The sequence below is a fragment of the Channa argus genome, chromosome 15 (assembly GCF_033026475.1).
Source record: "Channa argus isolate prfri chromosome 15, Channa argus male v1.0, whole genome shotgun sequence".
Lineage (NCBI taxonomy): Eukaryota > Metazoa > Chordata > Actinopteri > Anabantiformes > Channidae > Channa > Channa argus.
The window spans coordinates 10,618,463-10,638,846 of record NC_090211.1 but is presented as its reverse complement, the minus strand read 5'-3'; the positions used below and the strand labels follow the sequence as shown (position 1 = coordinate 10,638,846).

General features: G+C 38.0%; 2 protein-coding genes across 5 annotated transcripts; both read left to right on the top strand.

The window, feature by feature from the left end:
* The first annotated feature begins 8,308 nt into the window (after positions 1–8,308).
* Positions 8,309–10,974, top strand: igfals (insulin-like growth factor binding protein, acid labile subunit). The gene is made up of 2 exons (XM_067476441.1): positions 8,309–8,462; positions 8,581–10,974. The coding sequence occupies exon 2, from the start codon at positions 8,586–8,588 to the stop codon at positions 10,317–10,319; it is 1,734 nt and encodes a 577-aa protein (XP_067332542.1). The 5' UTR covers positions 8,309–8,462; positions 8,581–8,585; the 3' UTR covers positions 10,320–10,974.
* A 138-nt stretch (positions 10,975–11,112) lies between these two features.
* On the top strand, positions 11,113–19,873 carry LOC137099498 (dynein axonemal assembly factor 8). Of its 4 annotated transcripts, XM_067476430.1 has the most exons (29): positions 11,113–11,634; positions 11,781–11,885; positions 12,014–12,133; positions 12,234–12,350; positions 12,472–12,571; positions 12,686–12,782; positions 12,853–13,095; positions 13,183–13,485; positions 13,566–13,710; positions 13,801–13,992; positions 14,073–14,213; positions 14,296–14,487; positions 14,585–14,692; positions 14,832–14,976; positions 15,128–15,419; positions 15,788–15,867; positions 16,019–16,173; positions 16,387–16,513; positions 16,614–16,745; positions 16,830–16,994; positions 17,185–17,478; positions 17,840–18,003; positions 18,088–18,259; positions 18,340–18,434; positions 18,545–18,659; positions 18,960–19,165; positions 19,265–19,341; positions 19,435–19,504; positions 19,648–19,873. In XM_067476430.1, exons 1-29 carry the CDS (start codon positions 11,548–11,550, stop codon positions 19,732–19,734), a joined length of 4,326 nt encoding a protein of 1,441 aa, XP_067332531.1. In that variant the 5' UTR covers positions 11,113–11,547; the 3' UTR covers positions 19,735–19,873. The 4 variants fall into 4 exon arrangements, with proteins under 4 accessions (XP_067332531.1, XP_067332532.1, XP_067332533.1 ...); XM_067476431.1 differs by lacking the exon at positions 12,234–12,350; XM_067476432.1 differs by lacking the exon at positions 16,830–16,994.
* The last annotated feature ends 511 nt before the right edge of the window (positions 19,874–20,384 follow it).

Genomic DNA, 20,384 nt, shown 5'->3' with positions numbered 1-20,384 from the left:
TAAAATTCAGCTCTCAATTTACCAGTCAATCTATGTTCCAACCCTCAGCTATAGTCACGAACTTTGGGTTATGACTGAAAGAATAGAATCCAGAGTACAACAGGCCGAAATGAGTTTCCTGCGAAGGGTACTGGGCTAAGCCTTAGAGATAGAGTGTGGAGTTCTGACATCCAAAGGGAGCTCGGAGTAGAGCCGCTGCTCCCTCCTGTTGAAAGGAGTAAGTTGAGGTGGTTCGGGCATTTAATAAGAATGCCAGGAACGCCCAAATGGTAGGAGACCCCGTGGTAGACCCAGAACACATTAAAAGGTATTATAACTCCTATAAGGCCTGGAAACGCCTCGGAATCCCACCAGAGGAGCTGGAAATCATGGCTGGAGGGAAGTATGGCTACAAAGATTTGCTTATCCTGCTGCCACTGCGACCCAACTCAGGATAAGCGGAAGATAATGAATAAATGAATGAATTAATATTCAATCTGTGATGCTTGACAAACATCAGATGCACAGTGCAACATGCAGTGCGGAAAGGTAAACAGAGACTACTAACTTTCTTAATGATGCTCTCCAATATATGTGACATTAAGTGGAAATGCAGGAATAAAACCTGGATGATTTGCAAGAAAAACAAATTTCCCAATCATCCATCCCATCCCATTATTAATGTCATACATCCTGAAAAAGGGTCTTCTTAAAATAAATTACACTGCTGTCATCATTGATTGCTCTTCTAATGACAAAGGTGCAGCAAGTGTGGATAAGAAAATGTGTTATGTTAAACTTGATTAGTGTCACGAAACAATGTTAAAGATAATTTTGCCTTAAAAGATAAAACTATCATTGATGAATAGTTTAAGGAATAATTTTAGTCAGTTGTTAAGCAAATTATCCACGATTTGACTGTGTGAGATATTAATGCCTCTTTCTTTCCTAGTTGGGACAGTGCTTAAGTGTTTCACCTCCTTATTAAACAGCTGAGACATAATTTTGCCGGTGGATCATGAGTCTACAGTGACTATTTTAGTTTCCAAATTTCTTTTCTAATATGGCTTTGGGTTCCACCATCAGACATGATTCACATTTCAAATAAAACTAATTTACCTGTATCAGATCGCTAAAACTGTAACATAGGCCCTCTGAGGCTATGCTGGAAATTGCACAAAAATGATTTGTGGCTCATTAAGTAGGACTTATGCAAAAATATGTATGTTAAGAGTAAATGCAAAGGTGATTGATTCAGAGGATGATGATTCTATAAGCTGGAGCAGAGGTAGCGTAACTAACTCAGCAGCTGAAACTTCATAGTGGATAATAACTCAGATGAGTAACATACTGTCCACAGATACCATGAAAAGCAGAGCTCTTAGTTTGGCCACAGTTAATTGATAAATGTCATGCAAAGAGGGAATGATAGCAGACAGCAAGCTGATAAAATGTAAAATCAGATTGGTTTAATAAAGCCTATTCATTTTCAAATGCCTGGCTTTGAACCTTTTAGGTCCTGAGATATAAAAGCAGGATCCCAAATTATTCTAAAAATCTCTGACTTTAAAAATGATAACGACAACACTAGTCTTTTTCATTGTATGGTTTAAATGTATGTATTTTTACTTTAACTCTTTACTTGTCCAGTAGTCTACAATGTTTTGATTTGAATAAAGGATATCGATACCTACTGTATAGTACATGGACTTAAAAAATGTCATATTATCCATTAACCTAATTCCCCCTTTAGTTTTTGTCCATTCATTGAATTTTGACTCACTAACTGGCATACATTATGTGAATGACTGCACTTGGAAATCTCATTTCTTTCTTTTTTTCCCTAAATGACTTATAAATGCCATTTAAGAACAGCAGCTTTAATGCAAAATTTAAACCCACTTGTCAATCTAGAATCTAAACTTCTAGTCATATCTATTGCATTACTTTCTAAGCGTATAAAGCTTAGTATACAAAAGTATACAAAAAATCATGTTTATGCCTGTATAAACCAGGGTTTCCTCTGTTTTTGTTTATATTGTGTATTGTAAGGTTAGTTAGATTAAAAAGCTTATTTATAAGTGTAATGCTGGTGCATTTGAATATTACCTCTTAAGTTTGTTTCACTAGTTGTGGTAAAAACTATGTATAGTGGGAAAGAACAGACACAGCTATAGGAGCTACAAGCTACAGCTATTGGGGCTACAAGAAACAGCTATTAGAGATTTAAGGTCAGCTATTAGAGCTGACAGAAAGAACGGACTACAAGGTAGTGGGGAGCGCAACAAGGTAGAAGTGAAAGGTTCAGTGTGTAGCTGTGGAGGCACACTTTTTAAAAAAAAAATGACTTTAATACCTTTTTCTCACCAGGAATGTATAAACTCTGGATATCATTTTAAGCAGAACCAAGAAAAAATATGGTTCTTGGTTCAGGTGTTGACTCTTAAAGATCCAAATAAATCTCATGACAGGTCAGTGTTACTGTATAAAATGTGGTTTGTATAATTTCTTCATAAGTTATTAGAAAAGTTCAAAGACTTTATAATAAAACCTTGCCAAATGTACATCTGTGTGCTACAATCATTGTCTAAGAAAAGGAACCATTAAAATACTCCCCTCAGGCACAGTGTTATTTTTTATTGACCTACACTATCCACATTTATTCACTCTACTACCCTAAATTTGGAGCAGGTGCCCTGGGCTACACATTCATAACACACAACCATTTTCATCACTTTGGAAAGACAAAGACATTTTTATTTATTTATTTATTTATTTATTTATGACAAACTTAAGACAAATGGCTTTTAGAATCAAAGGTTTTGAGATATTGCAGTAGATAAACAAGAATTGCAACAAGTATAAAATACCTAAATCCCTATAATCACTGTAAAGCACTTAGGTTTTGCATGAACTGTTGTGATTTCACTGAAAACACATTTCCTTGATAAATAATAACAATAATAATAAAAAAAATAATAAATAATAAAAAAACACAGTAGAATTATCACCTTTCTAACAGTTTCAACTTTAAAACTGAAAAATTATAACCTTGTACCTTGTACAGTTCGTGGCTGAGCAGCTATATTACATAGCATTAGGTTGTACAGGTGTACCTAATGTTTTGGCCAGTGAAGCCTCCTTAAGGGGAAATAAACTGTCACAAAGATGCGGCATGGTCACAATGGAAGCACGAAAGCAATACAAGATCTGTTAGTTGAATTCTAAAAAACAATTTAAGTAGTGGGTTTAAAATCTAATCAAAAGCAAACCACATTGAAATTCTTTGAGGGATGAGCAAAATAATTTCTTTGCCTCACCCAATGTCTTTGTGATAGAAACCCATACTGGTAAATGGTAAATGCTTTTTGCCAGAGCCTTCACAATGTTGCTGCTCATTCACCCATTCGCACACACTCACACACCGATGGCAGTGGCTGCCATGCATCTAACCCACCAGGAGCAACTAGGAGTTCAGTGTCTTGCCTAAGGACACTTCGAAATGTAGGCAGGACCCGGGTTCGAACCACTGACCCTGTGGTCTGTGGACAACTGCCTTTCTAGAACATATACTCTACGTACATAAGTGTGGATTTCAGAGCCAAGTTCGATCTATAAAAACAAACAAGAACTAAACCTTTAGAGAGAAGCATGGAAGAGCACTTTGTAGTAGAAAATTGGAAATGAAAAGGTCACTGTCCTTGCTGACAATCAAAAAGTTATCATCAGCACATGAAAGTGAAATGCCACAGACATTCGAGGATCCGCTGACAAGGAATACTGCCAGTACTGTTCCTGATTCTAGTTTGACAAGTCCACTGATACAGTAGATGAGTTTTCCAGCTTTTTCTCATACTTTCATTACTTATGTTTCAATCCGAATGGCATATGAGGACACAAGTAGAAAACAGAGAGACAGCTAATGTTTTTTTTCTACTTAAGGGCCACACAATGGATAAAGATAAATATCGAGGATTTTCTTGAAGGATGACACAGAGAAGATTATCTTCGATTGTGACAAGATGCCTTAAAAAGTGACAAATTCACTCTTATTCGGAGAACCGATGTGAAGTGCACAAACATGCAGAATCACACAAAAGTTATGTTTCTGTTCGATTTGAGAAGCTGTTTCCTAGCATCGGAGTGCCTCAACTTTTTGAAAACATACAGACAGCACAGCTAAAACACAAGCTCCTGAATTTAGATAATAACTGATCAGCAGCATGAATGAATTATGACATAATTATGACAGGATTAGGATGGAAGTGACTTCGCAAGTGTTACTTGAACTTGTGCTCTACTTTTATAACATTCAGCATTGTGGAGAAGAAACTCAGCAGCTTGACACCTCATATTACACAACGATAATTCATAACATGTCATTAGACTTTGATAGGCACTACTGACATGTATATGTTTGGAGTTTGGTCAATATACATTAAGATGTGGGTTAAACTGCCCTAGATCTTTTCACAGCTGTAGAAAAAATTTTAATCTCGCCCTCTGCAATGCATTTACATGACGTGCAAGCCATCTTAAATGATGAGTCAGTTTTATACCCAGTATGTATCTCATAAAAATGTAGCCTTGTACCTTGTACTGTATGTCTGGGCCTTTTGAGTCCACCCATCATTGTGGGTCTGCCTTTTTTACATGAATATAAAGATACAAGACATCAAAAAGTCTCAGTTGAGAACAGAATAAATAAGAATTTTGCCCTTTAATTTAAATGTCTTACAAACATCATTATAAAAAATGAATAAGAGACCTAAAAAAAGCTATGGAGTTTATAGATTCTTGTGATTCATCAATTACTTTTCATCCTCTGAATGAAATCCAGGTCTCCTCTACAATTTAAAACTTCAGTGTGTGTTCAAGTGTGTGAAGTGTCTCTCACTTGTCCTGTTCCAGCTCTTAGAAAGATGCATTGTTTGGGTGTGTCCATCTGTTTTGGGACTTTACACTTGATGTAATTTAGGCATGACAGAGAGGATAGACAGAAAAAATGACTAGAATGTGTTTTAAATGAATTAAAATTCAGTTAAAAAAGAAAAGAAATATGTTCCTCCATAAATGTGTATACAAAGCATCATCATTACTTACCCCAAGCTTTTTAAACCTCAGGTTTACAACAATAGATTGTATAGGTGTTGTTTCAGATTTTTAACCATATGTTTTGATGTTATGTTGTAATGTTTTGAACCAGCTGTGTGGCACACACAACCAACTGCCACGATCAAATGGCTTAACTAGGTCAGCTGTAAGGATTTGCTCTTGTCACAATGATCACAATCAATTAAGAAACAGTGGCTGAGTTCCAGAACTTTCCAGGTGTAGAGACAAAGCCAATGATTTCTCCTATTCCTAGAAAGCAAGGAGTTGAATATGAGCTCTGAATGTTATTAATAGCCACTGCAGGGGTGTTGAGGGTTGTCAAAGGAAGATAGCAACAGGTTTCAGAGCAGTGCTTAACACAATCACTTAAACATGGAAAAGGTCATTGAACAGCTCTGTCTTAAAGCTGTCTTTCTTTAAAAAAAAAAGAAAAGAAGACATACTGTATTTCTTTCATTTTTTGTTACGATACTTTGACAGCCCAGCAATGTACCAGTGAATGGCAGTCTGATGTGAGCCTGCTGCTAAGTAAAGGTGCTGTTTGTGTGACTACAAAATATTAAAATGTCATTTATTTAACTTACTTGGTTCAAGAAGCTGAAGTGTTGAGCTCTTCACATCTGCAGAGGGACAAAGAAAACAGTTTAGTTAGCATTTAGTTAAGCATTTCTACTTTGTTAATAGCAACAGATAAGAAAATAGTTAAACTTTTGAACCTTGTTAGATGTGTTGGCTCTGTCACACCAAAAGAGCAAGGAAAATGAATTAATTAGTTTGGCCTGTGGTCATCCACAGCTGAATGCACCAGTATGTATGTGCAAAACTATGTATGTCCAATATTTTGCATATCAAGAGGTGCCCACTGTACCAGCACAGGAACATTAAATTGTTAGTAACTTTCTTTCTCTGTCAACTGTAGAATGTACATTTTTGTTCCTGGGGTTCATTTTACTGCATTCAGTTTCTGGATTTGATGTGCTTATCTGAGGTTCAGGTAAAATTCACTTGGGTTTTTCTGTTGTGGCTTTACAAACATCAATGTTTTTTAGTATTGGTAGGTCATACAAACAATGCAACTGCAAAAGATACAAAAACTGGCTGTAACTCATACAAATTTTATCCCATATTTTTTACAATACCTGCATTACCTTTTACAGTATATAATTAAAACAAACAAAAAAGCAAAACAACTGTACTAAAATCATAAGCCTGCATTTAAGGATGGGTTGGTTATTAGGTTTAATATGGGTCATGCCTGGTCTAACCTGGTTGCCTGGCAAATAAAGGTTTAATTGAGATTGAAAGTCAGAAATTGGTTTAGATACGTGTCTCACTCTATACCTAGATAATATACGTTATATACAATAAAAGTTGAGAGCACTTAATTACCTTCTGTGTATTTATTTATTGCAGAGAAGCAGAGTAAAGAAGACAAGATGATGGGTTTCAAATAAACACTGATCAGCATGCTTCCATCTAATTAAGACTGACATGATGCCTTTGAGGCCTTATCACCACTGCTGAGGAGGCACAGTGTTTATCCAGAATTATTTAAAAAAAAAAAGTATCATTCCTGATGCAAGTCACAGCCCAGTCAAACATTTGCAGCCACAGCAGAAGGCTCTGCCACTGACTATTACGACTCCTTTTCTCCACTCAGGAAGCCCACAGCAACTGACAAACCTGGAAACCTTTGTGTCTGGTTGAGTGCTGAGGACTGAGCCAATTAGAGGTGTGACAAACAGAAGCAACATTCATAAAAGAACTCACTATGGCAGCCCTTCAGTATGGCAAATTAGTTTTTCTGAATGTTGTAAAAGAGTGGTGTTTAATTTTACTGTTGGAAAAAAAAACCCCTATTCATTCTGTGAAAGAAAAAAGACAAACTCTCTTCCTCATTTAGGGCAGTCAAAAAGCCTTTTACTTAGAGATACCTGTAGATAGATCTATGCAGAATTCAATTGTTTTTAAAAGCATGTGAGAGCCCTTTTTAGACAAAGGACAAACCAAACTGTTGGGCCCAAAAATACTCTATGGTTGGGCCTAAAAGTGACAATAGACTATTAGCGCTCTCTAGTGGCAAGAGAAAATTAAATTGTCAGTAATTTCTTGACTCAAATGTTTTCAGTGAAATTAAAATTGATCTGTGAATATACAGGTCCCTGCTGTTTATTATTAAACTCAATCATGGTTTATTTAACAATGATTTACACATTTACAAATATTGATTTTAAATGAAAACTTAAATGACATTAAAACTAAGGAACACATTTTAATTAATAAATGTGTAGACTTTTTACATATGTAGAACCAACACTATTCTAATACACCAATAAAAAAATGTAAGTGAAGTAACTGATTTGTTACTAAATCTACCAAATGTAACCCTAAGGCCACCAGATGCAAGGTTGTGCTGTGAATCACGTAGCCTGCATGCCTGATAACATCTGGTCTACTTAAACTATCGAAGTGGATAGATTTGAGTGGCAGACATTGCAAACTTAGAGGATACGTCCAACACAATCAATTTTCTTCACACTATAATCCGAGTCAATAAAAGAGTCAATCAATGAAATTCATGTGCACGCACAGTGTTATCTGGATTCGGTTGTCCTCTAGAGCATGACCAGTTCATGGTTGTCTGAAAGAACTCAGATACCAAGAAGAAGAGTAAACAAAAAGTTAGTCATTAAAATCATGATGTTATTAGGAAATAGACCTCTGAAACTGGCTCATATTTGCTGTCAAATGACTGGTGACTGCACCAGAAATACTGCCATTGTACAGACAGGTCCAAACATTTTAATATAAACTATAATAAGCAGTTACAGCCAGGGGGTTAGTTAAAATAATAGCAAAGCGAAAAGACAAATGTCTGTAGCACCGTATATCAGTTAAAAATAAATAAACTCAGTGTCAGGCACCCACTTTAGTAAACACCAATGGTCATTTAGATATAATTATTTATTAGTTTGACAATACAATATGTGTGAAATATGTTAGATTAAATGAGTTACATTTATAATATTGTATTTGATAGGTGACATTAACACATTACAAAAGGAATGAAAAGTATTCAGATTTTACAGACAAGACAAAAGCACAGTTATTACAATCCCTGGGTTATGAGTTTTTACATATTTATAGTTAATATTAGCTTTATATTTTGGAAAGATCTATGAAAAACCTTAGTGTAACCTTACTGAAAACATCCAGCACATGGAAATGAATGGGTTAATTGTGCACCTTCAGTGTGTCTGAGGGGGCCTAGGAGACTTTCCATTCAGTATACAAATCTATTGCACAAGGTTCATTCATTCAGTATTTCACAGCCTGTCCACCTTAAATCGAGAGTGCTCAGATTTAAGGTAAGCAATATAATTTTAGCCTTAAAACATGTCAATGTTTAAAATTTAATTTAAAAAACAAACAAACATAGATTGTTAACAGCATTTTTATAATTTGATGCTAATTTTCCATCCACAGCTGGTATGCAAACCATTGTGCTGTTGGTGCTGTGGGTACTGGGAACATCCTTGGTGTTGCCAGACCCTGACACAGCAGGAGAGAAGCCGACTGAAGAACCTATTCCATGTTCTAAGGGATGCACCTGCCTACACGATGACTACAGCTTGGAGCTCAACATGTACTGCAGTGCTCGCAACTTCACACAAATCCCAGCTGACATGCCGACATCTACTCACTCTCTCTGGCTGGATGGCAACTCGTTCACCTCCCTCCCAGCAGCATCTTTTAAGGATCTTACCAACCTGGATTTTTTGAATCTGCAGAGTGGCCAGCTGGTGACACTTGACCCACAGGCTTTCAAAGGACTTAAGTCGCTAGCGCACATTCACCTTGAACGAAATCATCTCCGTGCGCTTCCAGGCACAATTTTTCTGAATACACCAACCCTTGCTTCACTTAGTCTGCACAACAATAAGCTTACGCGTATTGAAGAAAGACTGTTTGCTGGACTCTCACACATGTGGCTTCTCAACCTTGGGTGGAATTCAATAGCAGTTTTACCTGAGACAGTTTTCCAGGACCTGCAAGGTCTACGAGAGCTTGTTCTTGCAGGCAATAGACTTGCTTACTTGCAGCCACAGCTCTTCCAAAATCTTGCTGAGCTTAAGGAGTTGGATCTAACGGGAAATTCTCTCAAGGTCATTAAAGTAAATGTTTTTGGTAAACTCACAAAACTGCAAAAGCTTTATCTGGCCCAGAATCACATTGGGAACGTGGTACCCAGAGCCTTTGTAGGCATGAGGTCACTCAGATGGCTGGATCTCACAAACAACAGACTGACTACTCTACATGATGAAGCGTTCTTGGGCCTGCACAGTCTTCACGTGCTGCGCCTCTCCAACAACTCTATCAATTCAATTAGGCCTCGAACTTTCCGTGACCTGCAGTATTTAGAAGAACTACGACTCAGTTACAACAAGATCCGAACCCTGGGAGAGAGGATATTTGAAGGGCTCGGTCATCTGGAGGTCTTAGAGTTAGACCACAATCAAGTGCAGGAAGCACAAATGGGTAGTTTCACGGGCCTCTCTCATGTGGCTGTCATCAACCTGTCTGGAAGTTGCTTCCACAGTCTACCAGACCAAGTGTTCAAAGGCCTGTCCAAGCTTCACAGCCTTCACCTGGACAGAGGCTGCTTAACAAGAATAACAGCGCAATCATTTACTGGACTATCAGGTCTGCGGAGGCTTTTCTTGCAGCACAACAACATCTCTGTTGTGGAACACCAGAGCTTTGCGGATCTGGTGGGCCTACTGGGACTGGACTTGAGTTTTAACAAGTTGGAGGTTCTTACAACCCACACATTCTATGGTCTCAAGAATTTGGAGTACCTGCTATTGTCCAACAATGAATGTCAACAGTTCTTGCAGAATGGCACAAAACAGCTCCTTCCAAGGATGCGTTACCTGGACTTGAGATCTAATGCCTTGACAAACATCATCCCAGATTTCCCAGAAAATATGGAAAAACTTTTACTGTCTAGGAACAGATGGAAATGTGACTGCAGCGCGCTCGCACTCAGAAACTACAGCTTGAGGAATCCATCGGTGATTCCACGACAAGTGGAGACCCATGCAGAGGGTGAAGAGCCTGACACGACTATCACCATTTACAACAATATTACTTGTATCAGCCCACAAGATCTAGCTGGTCAGGACCTACGGGATGTTGACAATGAATTCTTCCAAAGCTGCTAAGCAAACATACATCTTTTTCCAGGGAATTGTCTGGTAAATAGTAAAGAATATCACAAAATTGTGACTTGCAAATTTTCCAAAAAATTTAAATCATTTAGTTTCTGCATTCAAAATTAACTGTGATTTAGGTTCTTCTTAAAGTAGCTAATAGATACAAATTTATCTCCATATGAAAATGAATTTTGTTTTATATATCACCAATGAAAGGACCAGCCAACGTTATTTCTTTTGCTTTCAGTCTTAGAATAGAAGAATGCGATAAGAGTTGGTAAATTCTCACTTCACGATGGAACAAATCCACATTACATGTTGACATAATGCCATTCATACTTATATTAAAGCATAAGATGACTGTATGTGCATAACATTTTAAATATTTGATGGGATAGTTGATTTCAAAAATGATGCAAGGCAATGTACAGCACTTTCATGTATATTTTAAAAAGTAAAAAAGATTTAAATTTAATTTTCTTCTGTAAGCCTTGCTCTGAGCCTTACGCTCTTGTTCACTTCAATTAAACTGAAATAAAAAAATCCCCAGGACATCCCTTTATACTTCACAGTTCACCATCAATTATAAGTTAGATGCGTGTACTTCTGATGTCACTTAAAAATGTGTTTTGCAAGTGCAATTATTAAAACATGTATGTATTAACGTTTTTGTTTCATGTGGTTAAAGCCGGTAATTAGCTTACAACGTCCGAGGAACAAGCCACAGAAACTACCACGTAACGTATGAATACAACAAGTGCTGGCTTCCCAACGCAGCACCAGCAAAACTTAAGGAAGTTTAGCACAGTCGTCTAAGTCAGCTGACATTGTGCATGTCAGCAGCGGAGAATTAATATAGCTTAGCATTTCAATCACCCAGAATGCTAACGTGCTCATATAGGAAATGAAATAGAGTATTTACTGATGCTTATACACTATATTGTATCTCTGCAGCCCGCTGAGCTGAACCCACCGCACACGTTGCTCGCTGTCTTAACCTACAGCAGAAGTCCTGGCGAGTAACGGAAGCGTTTCTCCAAGCGTGACGTTAAAACGCTTTCCCTGTGTATTTATGCGGCTTCAGCCGACATTTCTTGCGGCACCTGAAGGCAACATTGGCCACGTGTTTTACGTAGACGCTTTCGGTTGCCACTGGCAACCACACAGCGACGCGTAGCCTAAAAGTGGACATTTACATTTTGATGCGCTTGTTAAGCTTGACTTTTGACAAGTGGAAATGGATTTGAATGCCTCTTCGACGTGGAATTCGATTTTGGAGCAAGTGAAACCCCATATTCCGACCATCGGACTGGACTCATCAACAGTAGGTTGTCTTTCTTAGGCTAATGTCTGATAACTGACAGCAGCACCTCAACAACGCAAACTGTTAACGCTATGTGCAAATCTAAATGACGTGTAACTGATATTAGACACTAAATGTTTAATATTTCTCCCATTGTCTTCTCTCAGTCTGAGAATGAAGAGATTGTCACCGTATATCAAAGGCCAGCTGGACTTTCCCTGCAGACTCTCGAAGACCATGACAGTTTTTCAATAGACAGTGCTGATTTGGAGGTTAGTTGACTAACAGTTACCTTTTTTTTTTTTTTTTTTTGCTTTCTGAGTGTTAATGACCCAAATATATAGTCCTATGATTGCTAATTATATGTGTGTTTGTGTGTTTTCCCATTTTTCCCAACCAGGAGCTGTTGAAACCAATAGCACAGACCTGCCTGCCAGAGGAGACTTGTAGCCTGAGTGTGAATTTGGATGATGATGAAACTCTTGAAAGCCCTAAACAACACTATGACGATAATGTTAAGGTTGGTTATATCAATCTCAACTACGGTTTTGGAGAGCGTAAAGCACAGTAGGATTATCATACGCTGAATGTTTACTTTCTTTACCTGATACAATATTAAGGCAGATGCATGTATGAGCGCTTCTGTAGAGTTCAATGGAACCAAGCCACATCTCCCTGTAAAGGGAACTGTGGACAGTACAAAACTGTATGAAGATTTCCCTGTTCTCTCATTTGCGGTAAGTTTAAAATAGTAACAAAAGGAAATCTAATCTTTCCCAGTTGTTCTTGAGATGCCAGTAAATGTTCTCTAGGTGCTATGCCTGTTATCTGAAGATCTTTATGCCTTCCTGTATTCAGAGGCTTGAACAGTGGGATCTGGATGATGTCCTCCAAAATCTGAAAAAGGATGAGCTGTCTCTCCAGTGTGTGTCGGCCAACACTGTGAAACCACATGCAAGTAAGTAATTATACCACACATCTGTGCTGATCCTATAGTGACTATAATGACTAATAATGTGAATAATTGCATTTTACTTTGCTATGTTGTAATTTGACACATTTATTCTTGTAGACGATGACAAGAACAAGTATATAATGGAGAGACTAGCTGCTTTCTGTAAAAGTCAGTCATCTGTGTCCAAGCCAGTGAAAAGTCCAGATCCCATCAGGTAAGTCATATCACTGCTAAGACATTGTAACCAGATTTGTAATATAACAACCGTCACTTGATTCCTGCAGGAAGAGTAATCTGCAGAGCGTATTATTGGAAAAAATGGCAGCAGATTTGAAGCAGAACCACCAGGATTGTCCCACTGTTTTTATTGACTTGCGATGCCCCGATCCTCCAATAAAACCAAAAAGAATACCCCCAAATCTTTCATCAAAGTCTGTATCACCAGCCAAACACAGTACTCAACAGGGAGTTCCATCTGAGAAAAAACCCAATCCCAAAGTGCACACTGCATTACAGATTGATAACAGGTAAATATATTCTGCATTAGAGACATTTGTCAGGCATCGGCCCAGTACATTTTGTTTCAGTGCATATTGCCATTTGTCTGCTTACAGGGAATTGACTGTAAAGAGTATGCTGCTTCAGAAAATAAGGCAGATAAAAATAAATGGAAATAAACTCCTTAATAAATATACAAACCCTCCAGATTCAGTAGTAGGGGAGGGAATACTAGGGAATGAAATGAAACAATCAGAAGAAAAGCCACTTCAACCCACTGAACCTTCTTCTGGACATAACACAAAAAATCTGCGGGAGGATGAACAATCTTCCGGTTTGCAGTCTGAGACCCGAAAACCAAAAATGGAAAATCTACAAACTATTCAGCAAAGTTCAGTGAGAGAACCAAAGCAGCAGAGGTATGAATTCTTTTTTTGTATTCATTCAGCACATCATCAACAATAAACAAATACCTTGACCATGAGAGTGAATGTGTTAGAGACCAACAGAGAAAGAAACTGAAGCAGACATTACAGCATAAAAAACACCAGAAAATTGTCAAGCAACTGGAAATGCATCGACCAACCAAATCTGTCCATCAAAAACAGCCAGCTGCAGAAAGGACCGATGTTCTTTGTGATTTAGTAGGTTTTGGGGAATTAAAAGATAAATATATTCACAGGACTTTGAAACTTGCCTACACTTATTATAAATTATTGTTTTTTTGTTTTTAGGAAGCATCTCATCTACAGTCTATCAGTATGCTACCAGAAAATATTAAACGTAATGGCTGCTTGCTGCTGATTGTCAACCTTTCCAGTCCTGGTATGGTTGGAGATAGAGCTCATGGAAAGAGAAAACATCTTTATTCAGCTGCAACAAAATCACACATCTACAACACTTTAGTCGCTTGGTTTCTCTCTTTGGTTAGTGGCTTTTTCTCTCCTAACGCATCAGAGTTTGTTGACTGTATACCTGACCAAGTCACTTGTTCATGTGTTATTAGGTTAAGCCAGACCCACACCAGGATAAAGAAAAGCATGTTGCAAATGTCCCATTCTGGATTGCAGGACTTCAGCAGTTGTGGACAGAGGATGGACTGGCTTTGCATGTTTTAGCCGTTGCTCGTCACTGTTATACACTAAGGGTGAACAGCAAACAAACAAAAGGCTTTAAAATATCTAAAGATTATGATCATACTGATGCCGTTCTTTTTGTTTGTTTTGTAGAAAAGGGACAAAGACATCCATGCACCTTTCTATAACCATGCCTGCAGATTCCTCTCTGAGACCACACTCACTCAAATTGCCCACTGGCTACCGGAGCTTCAAATCTTGCTGGATGAACGAGGCTTTTCCCCACTCATCCACTTGCCTTCTCTCACTTTAAATTATTTTGTCTCTGCCACTTCCAACAAAAAGGTGCTTTGCAACAGAGTAATTAGTAGTTAATTTATCTTAGGTGATTTTAACATTTTTACCACTTTTGTTTTTTTTTTTGACTTGGTTTTACTCTCAGGTTATGGAGAGGACATTCTGTCTCAGTCCAGGGTTTTACTGGCAGACCGTGGAAACTCAGGAGTGGGTTTGCAACATGAGAGAGACATCACAAGAGCTACACACAGAGGTGAGCATGTCCTTTAAATGTCTACTTTGTAGAACCATTTACTCTTTTTTTCCACAGCTTTTGTTGTGTTCAAAAGAATCACTTAATCCGCAAAGGTGGAGTAACTTATTACTGTATGCTTCTGTTATTGTTATTGTAGGTGTCATATGCTCTGGGATGCAATGGTCTCTTCCTGCATCCACTAATAACACACTACACCCTCCAGCTTGTTAGTCATGCAGGACTCGATGTTTGTGGTCTGCGGCTCCTTTATCCACAACAGAGGTTCCTGACTGACTGTGCTGGTAGGACATAACTAAAGCCATCTGTTCATGACCAATAACTCTCTTTTTGCTTCATTGGTCTGGCATACGTCCTGGATCTAAACATCCTGGCTAGGACCCTTGTCAGTATCTCTGTCAATTAAAAATGAAAAACTCTCCCTTTGGTTCATAGGTGGTGCAGCAGATACCTGGAAAGATGATGAAACTTGCCAGCCTGTCTTTGTCCTAGCTGTTCGGGGCCCTCATGCTTTTTCAACGTTGCAGCATTTAACTAGCTCCTTATATCCTTTACTGCACAAGAGGACAGATACAACTTCTGTCAGCCCCCTCCAATGCAAAAATCAAAGAACTCCTCTCTTCTACTCATCTCAACTGGCCAGTCAAGTCCACATGGAGCTGTGCTTGTGGTTTGCAGGAAGACTTACAGGAGAAAGCATACAAAATCACAGCGAACCTCCAAATAGGTTTATTGTTTAAACTCTAAAAGTCGCTTTACAGCCATATGTTTCTCTGCCTCCAATGCCTTTAATGAGTGTAGCTATTTAAAATGAACTTTAGATAAATACGAAGTGCTTCTAAATTTAGATGTTTTGAAATTGTGTGGGATATACTCAACTGATTGTTGAGTGGGATGCAAGAGTGAGGTGCGAGAACCTGAGAAGACTGAGAAGCTACTTATTTAAACTGACATTTCTAAGATTTTATTTTAATACTATTCTAATACTTATCAGGATTCAAGGAGAGGTATTTAGCACATATACTGGAGTACTATGGTTAGTCCCTTTTATTAGTGTGAGACTTTTCATACGTTCACCCTACCTTTTGTTTTTAGAGTACTTTTGAGTGATGGAGAAAGAGGCAGCCTATTCAATTTAAGCAGTTCATCTGCGTTTCTTTGTGCTACAACTAAAGGTACTGTATCTTAGCAAGCCAAAACTCTCACAAGGGGGGGAAAATGGCTCGTGTCCACAATTTATTTTTCAGCTTTCATCTTTATTGTCCAGAAGGATAATTTGTTTACAGCAAGGATAAAAGATTTTTCTTCCCTTTCTCTCCTGCTTAGCTGATGTACTCCTCGTGGTGTCACCCGCTGTGCCTTCATGTTGTTACGGCCAAGTTTTGGCCATATGTGACCGTAGAGGCTTCAGTCTGAAGGGGCTGCAAATGTTGCAGCTTCAAAGCAAAGGGGCTGTACTACTCAGACTCACTACCCAGCAGGTAGAACTACAGAATATTCCATCATACGTCAATGTTTCAGAAGGACGTGCGGGAATATTATTAGCTTGCCTTATGATTGAGTGTATTACCACAATTTATATATATTACAATGTTTTTGTGCTTTTTTGAGGGAAAAGTCATAATGTTAGTGGTAGGTTTGTAGAAGAGAGGCTCAAGAGAAATTGAGTCTAATTTTGTGTGTATTTTTCCTAGGTAACAGTGTTCTGTTGTTCACCCACTGTCACCCTGAGTAAGAGGGAGCTGGAGCTTCCTTCTCAATGTTTGGTCTTGTTACTGAGGAAGGAAAATGCAATTCACCACAGTGTTGGTCTGCCAGCAGGTCTTGTCTCATTTTCTATTTAAGGCAAAAATATATTTCAATAAAATAAATAAGAAATTTCTTTGCCATTAAAGTGACCCTTTTTGTCCTGTTGTTTTAGCTCTAGTTAGAGAACTTAAAACTCAAAAGCTTCTGGGTTGCATCAACTCCAGACATGATGGTATTCAGACAGTAGAGGCGCACTTCTGTTTCCACACTGTGCCTTACAGCAGTAAACTGTACAATATGTTTGGTAAGCAATGTATGGTCTATGCCATTAAACACTCCAACGTCTCCTGTTGCCATATGCATTATCTTGCGTGTGTTGTATTTTTAGTTAAGTGTATGTGGACAGTACCTGATCCTTCTGCCGTGATCCTGTCAAGGCAAAAGTGTATATCCGACTATGACATGGAGCAGGTGGTAATTTTGACCCTGTGTGGGAAGGATATGGGCCATGGCCTGAGCCTACTACATCAAATGCTAACAGAAGGGCCAGAAGGTGGGTGAAGTGGGTGAAGGGTGTATTTCTGAGAGCACAGCCTGTTCTGGATTTTGGAACTGGGGGTGGCAGTAAACAAACAAAATACACAGTTGAACACTCACACTTCAAAGTGAGTGATTTCACCTGAATTAGCTTACTTTGCCCTCTTCTTTTTTCATTTGCAATGTGTTTTTATTTGATATTCAAGGTGATGGCGCAAGATTCAAGCTGCTTGGCCTAAAATGGCTGCCTGTGTTGACCCAACTACAGGCTCAGGAGCTCAGTCCTTATGAGGTGGGAGAGCAGCATTTCCACAACAGCCTGGACAATCTGATGTCCTTCCCTGCCCTAGTGTGTGCTCTTAGAGGAAAAGATACTTTTGGTTCTCTGAGGAAGCTCATAGAACACAATTACCCTAGTAACCTGAGTGTTCTGATGTCACCCACACCTCAAGTGGCCTTCAGACAAGCATCCCTTTTCTTTGATCATGGGACGATTCATGGTAAATGATATAACATGCAAACACCATACCCAAAATCCAATCCTGTGAAGGCAGCTGCAGTTTTAAGTTCTTGAGTCTATGACAGTTTATCACAGCATTGATAAAAAATAAGTAGATAATCTTATATTAACTTATACCATATGTTCATATTTATTTTTATACAGTACATACTGAGTATTTATTTTATACTTTCTGTATATATATTCTATACCTTGACATTCACCGGGATGTAAGTTACTTTTTGTGCATTCTGTTCCATCGTTGATCATATAATCAAAGGCCTTGTAGTGAGACAGTTGTATCATCTAAACATCCTAAATATTATACAGTTGTGTTATCATTGATATAACTTTGTGTTTAGATCTACAGATGTTGCTGACAGTGTGCCTGTTCAAGCCAGGAGTTTGGAATCACGCTCTGCATATAATATTCCAAAAACTCCAGGAGAGTGGCCTTACGGTGGTGGGCATGCGAGTAGTGGCCCTAGACAAACATGAGGCAGCTTCACTGCTCCCCACAGATAGTGTAAGTGAAAATGTCGAATTGAAAAATGAGTTTGAATTCATGCAAACTGTCCACTTTACAGTTAGTGTTTCTTTTTGCATTCAGGACCCTTCAGAGTTGGAGGCCCATATTGAGTATCTGTGCTCTGGTTCTTCAGTGGCTTTCTGTCTGCAGGGAGAAAATGCTGTGAAGAGGCTCCTGTACTTGTTGGGCCAAGAGGACTTGTCCCTATGGACTCATTGTTATGATAGAGCCCATTTATTTAATGGCATATATGGTCAGTGTGCCTCTGCATACTTTTACAGAATTGCTATGTATGTCACTGTATTTTTAAAATGTCAATAATTATTGTTTTAGGATCAGGATCATATGAGAAAGCAACTGGGGATGTGAAGAGATTTTTCCCAGATGGTCTGTGCTGTACTGAGAGCAGCATAATGAGACAGGAGCAGGTACTGTGACTGTCAAATACAAAACTGCACTGTTTAAATCACATGGGTTGATCTTCCAACAAATAAAGACTTGGAGAAATTCTTTGTTTGTTCTGGGTTTGCTGTTTCAGATATTCAGCATATGCTCAGACCCTTTGGCCTCTGTGGAGCGTGAACAAATCTGCACACTGGTGTCTTTGGCCCAGAAAAGTCTCCAACCTTTAATGGCGTCAGGACCAAACAGGGGTTTGGTTTTATTTTTTATTTATTTATTAGTAAATTTTGTTTAACACAGTGCTGCAGAAATAGGTTATTGAAGAAAGCATGTATAGGCATTATACTGAACTCAATTTAAAGTCAAAGTATTTAATTTTGCATAGTCTAATCACTTATTAAAGCAAAATAGGTCCCTAAATTATTTAATCATTTATTTAGACTTTGCAGAGATTGTCTAGGAAAGGGCATTGAAATATGACTCAGTTCCAGATGAACTTTGTAAATTGTGCAAAAGACAAATGCCCTGTTTTGCTTGTTCACTGGTATCAGGGTTCCTGATACACAGTGCTCTCTGGCAGACAACCTGTTTGTTGATACCTTTAAGTGATCAACTGCTCAGCCAAGTGCCATCTCAGCTGGAAATGCTGCTGAGGTCAGGCTGCCATCTGGTGGCAGGGAGGATGACCGTACTGGATCATGAGCAAAGGCAACACATCGCTGAAATACTTAAAGTGTCGTCTAGTGGAAATGACAAGGTGAGCAGCTTAGCTTTCTTACAAGTTCTGAAGGAACTTGTAATTTAACTAGAATTCTTGAAATAAAAAATTATCTTGTGTTCTTAAACGATTACTCAGCTTTACATGGCCTCGTGTCTCATCATGGCTCTGCAAGGAGAAAAGATTGTGACCAACATTAACTTAATCCTTCAAGGGTATGGAAAAAGACAAACATAATTTGCAGAGTTTTATAATATTTTACATGAATAACTTTTCCTTTTTGCCTCTACATTTAATTTATACACTAGCATTGACAAGGAGAGGGCAGACCTAAAAAAAATGAGGGAATCGATTATTTACCCACAATGTGAGAAAGAGGTAAATTCAGCTTTTTGCTTTAAGCATATTTTAAGATTTGAAAATCAGGTTTTAGTTGCTTTGTGAAAGTAACTAGTAAGCTTTATTTTATATTAATATTATGTTGACAGCCAACAATTTCCTTTTCATCTCTTCTCCTACAGGCCAAGCAGCTGATATGCTACCTGTTTGATTCCTTCACTCCTGAAAACTCCTGTGACATTATTATGCCAAAAAATTCAAATGTGTAAGACACTTTCCAGACATCAGTAGGCATTTTCTGCCGGCTCTAAAAATGAATAATGCTAACTGATAGTTTTGTAGTTTTTTTCCAATTAATATAAATATTTGTTCACACTGCTGTAATGCAATAAATGTTCCCTTCCCTCACCAGGTGTCAGATTTACTTTAATACACAATCAGTTTTTAGCAACTTTATTCTGAGACAGAAAGTATTCACACATTTGAGATGGAAAATTATTTTAATTTTCAAGATGATAAAAATAATTTGTGAACTCTGTAAACCATTGCATAACTGTAGTGTAACAATTTAACAAGTGTCAACAAACTAGTAATACACTACAGAAAATATGCGACACAATCCTTAATATAGAAAAGAAAAAAATGTAACTAAGACTTGCACCTATTCGTGTTTACGCAAACATTAATGTAAAAATATTAATATACCAACAGAATAATTTCTACGATTATCAGTAGATAACTTCCTACAGCTTGTCACAAAATAAGGGACATATTATAAATCTAGCTTTTGTAAATAATGTCTAAATTTACTGACAATCCATGAAATGTGGTTTCCTCAGATATAACACATTCTGCATTAAATCACTGTATTACCCTGAGAAAAATACATTTCTTAAGTTTTCTCAATATGCTGAGAAAT

Excerpts from the sequence above, each read along its gene's own strand:
- igfals (XM_067476441.1), top strand. The coding sequence starts at position 8,586 with ATGCAAACCATTGTGCTGTTGGTGCTGTGGGTACTGGGAACATCCTTG.
- LOC137099498 (XM_067476430.1), top strand. The coding sequence starts at position 11,548 with ATGGATTTGAATGCCTCTTCGACGTGGAATTCGATTTTGGAGCAAGTG. Across the intron at positions 11,635-11,780 it reads TCGGACTGGACTCATCAACA|TCTGAGAATGAAGAGATTGT; the intron begins GTAGGTTGTCTT and ends GTCTTCTCTCAG. Across the intron at positions 18,435-18,544 it reads GCATAATGAGACAGGAGCAG|ATATTCAGCATATGCTCAGA; the intron begins GTACTGTGACTG and ends TTGCTGTTTCAG.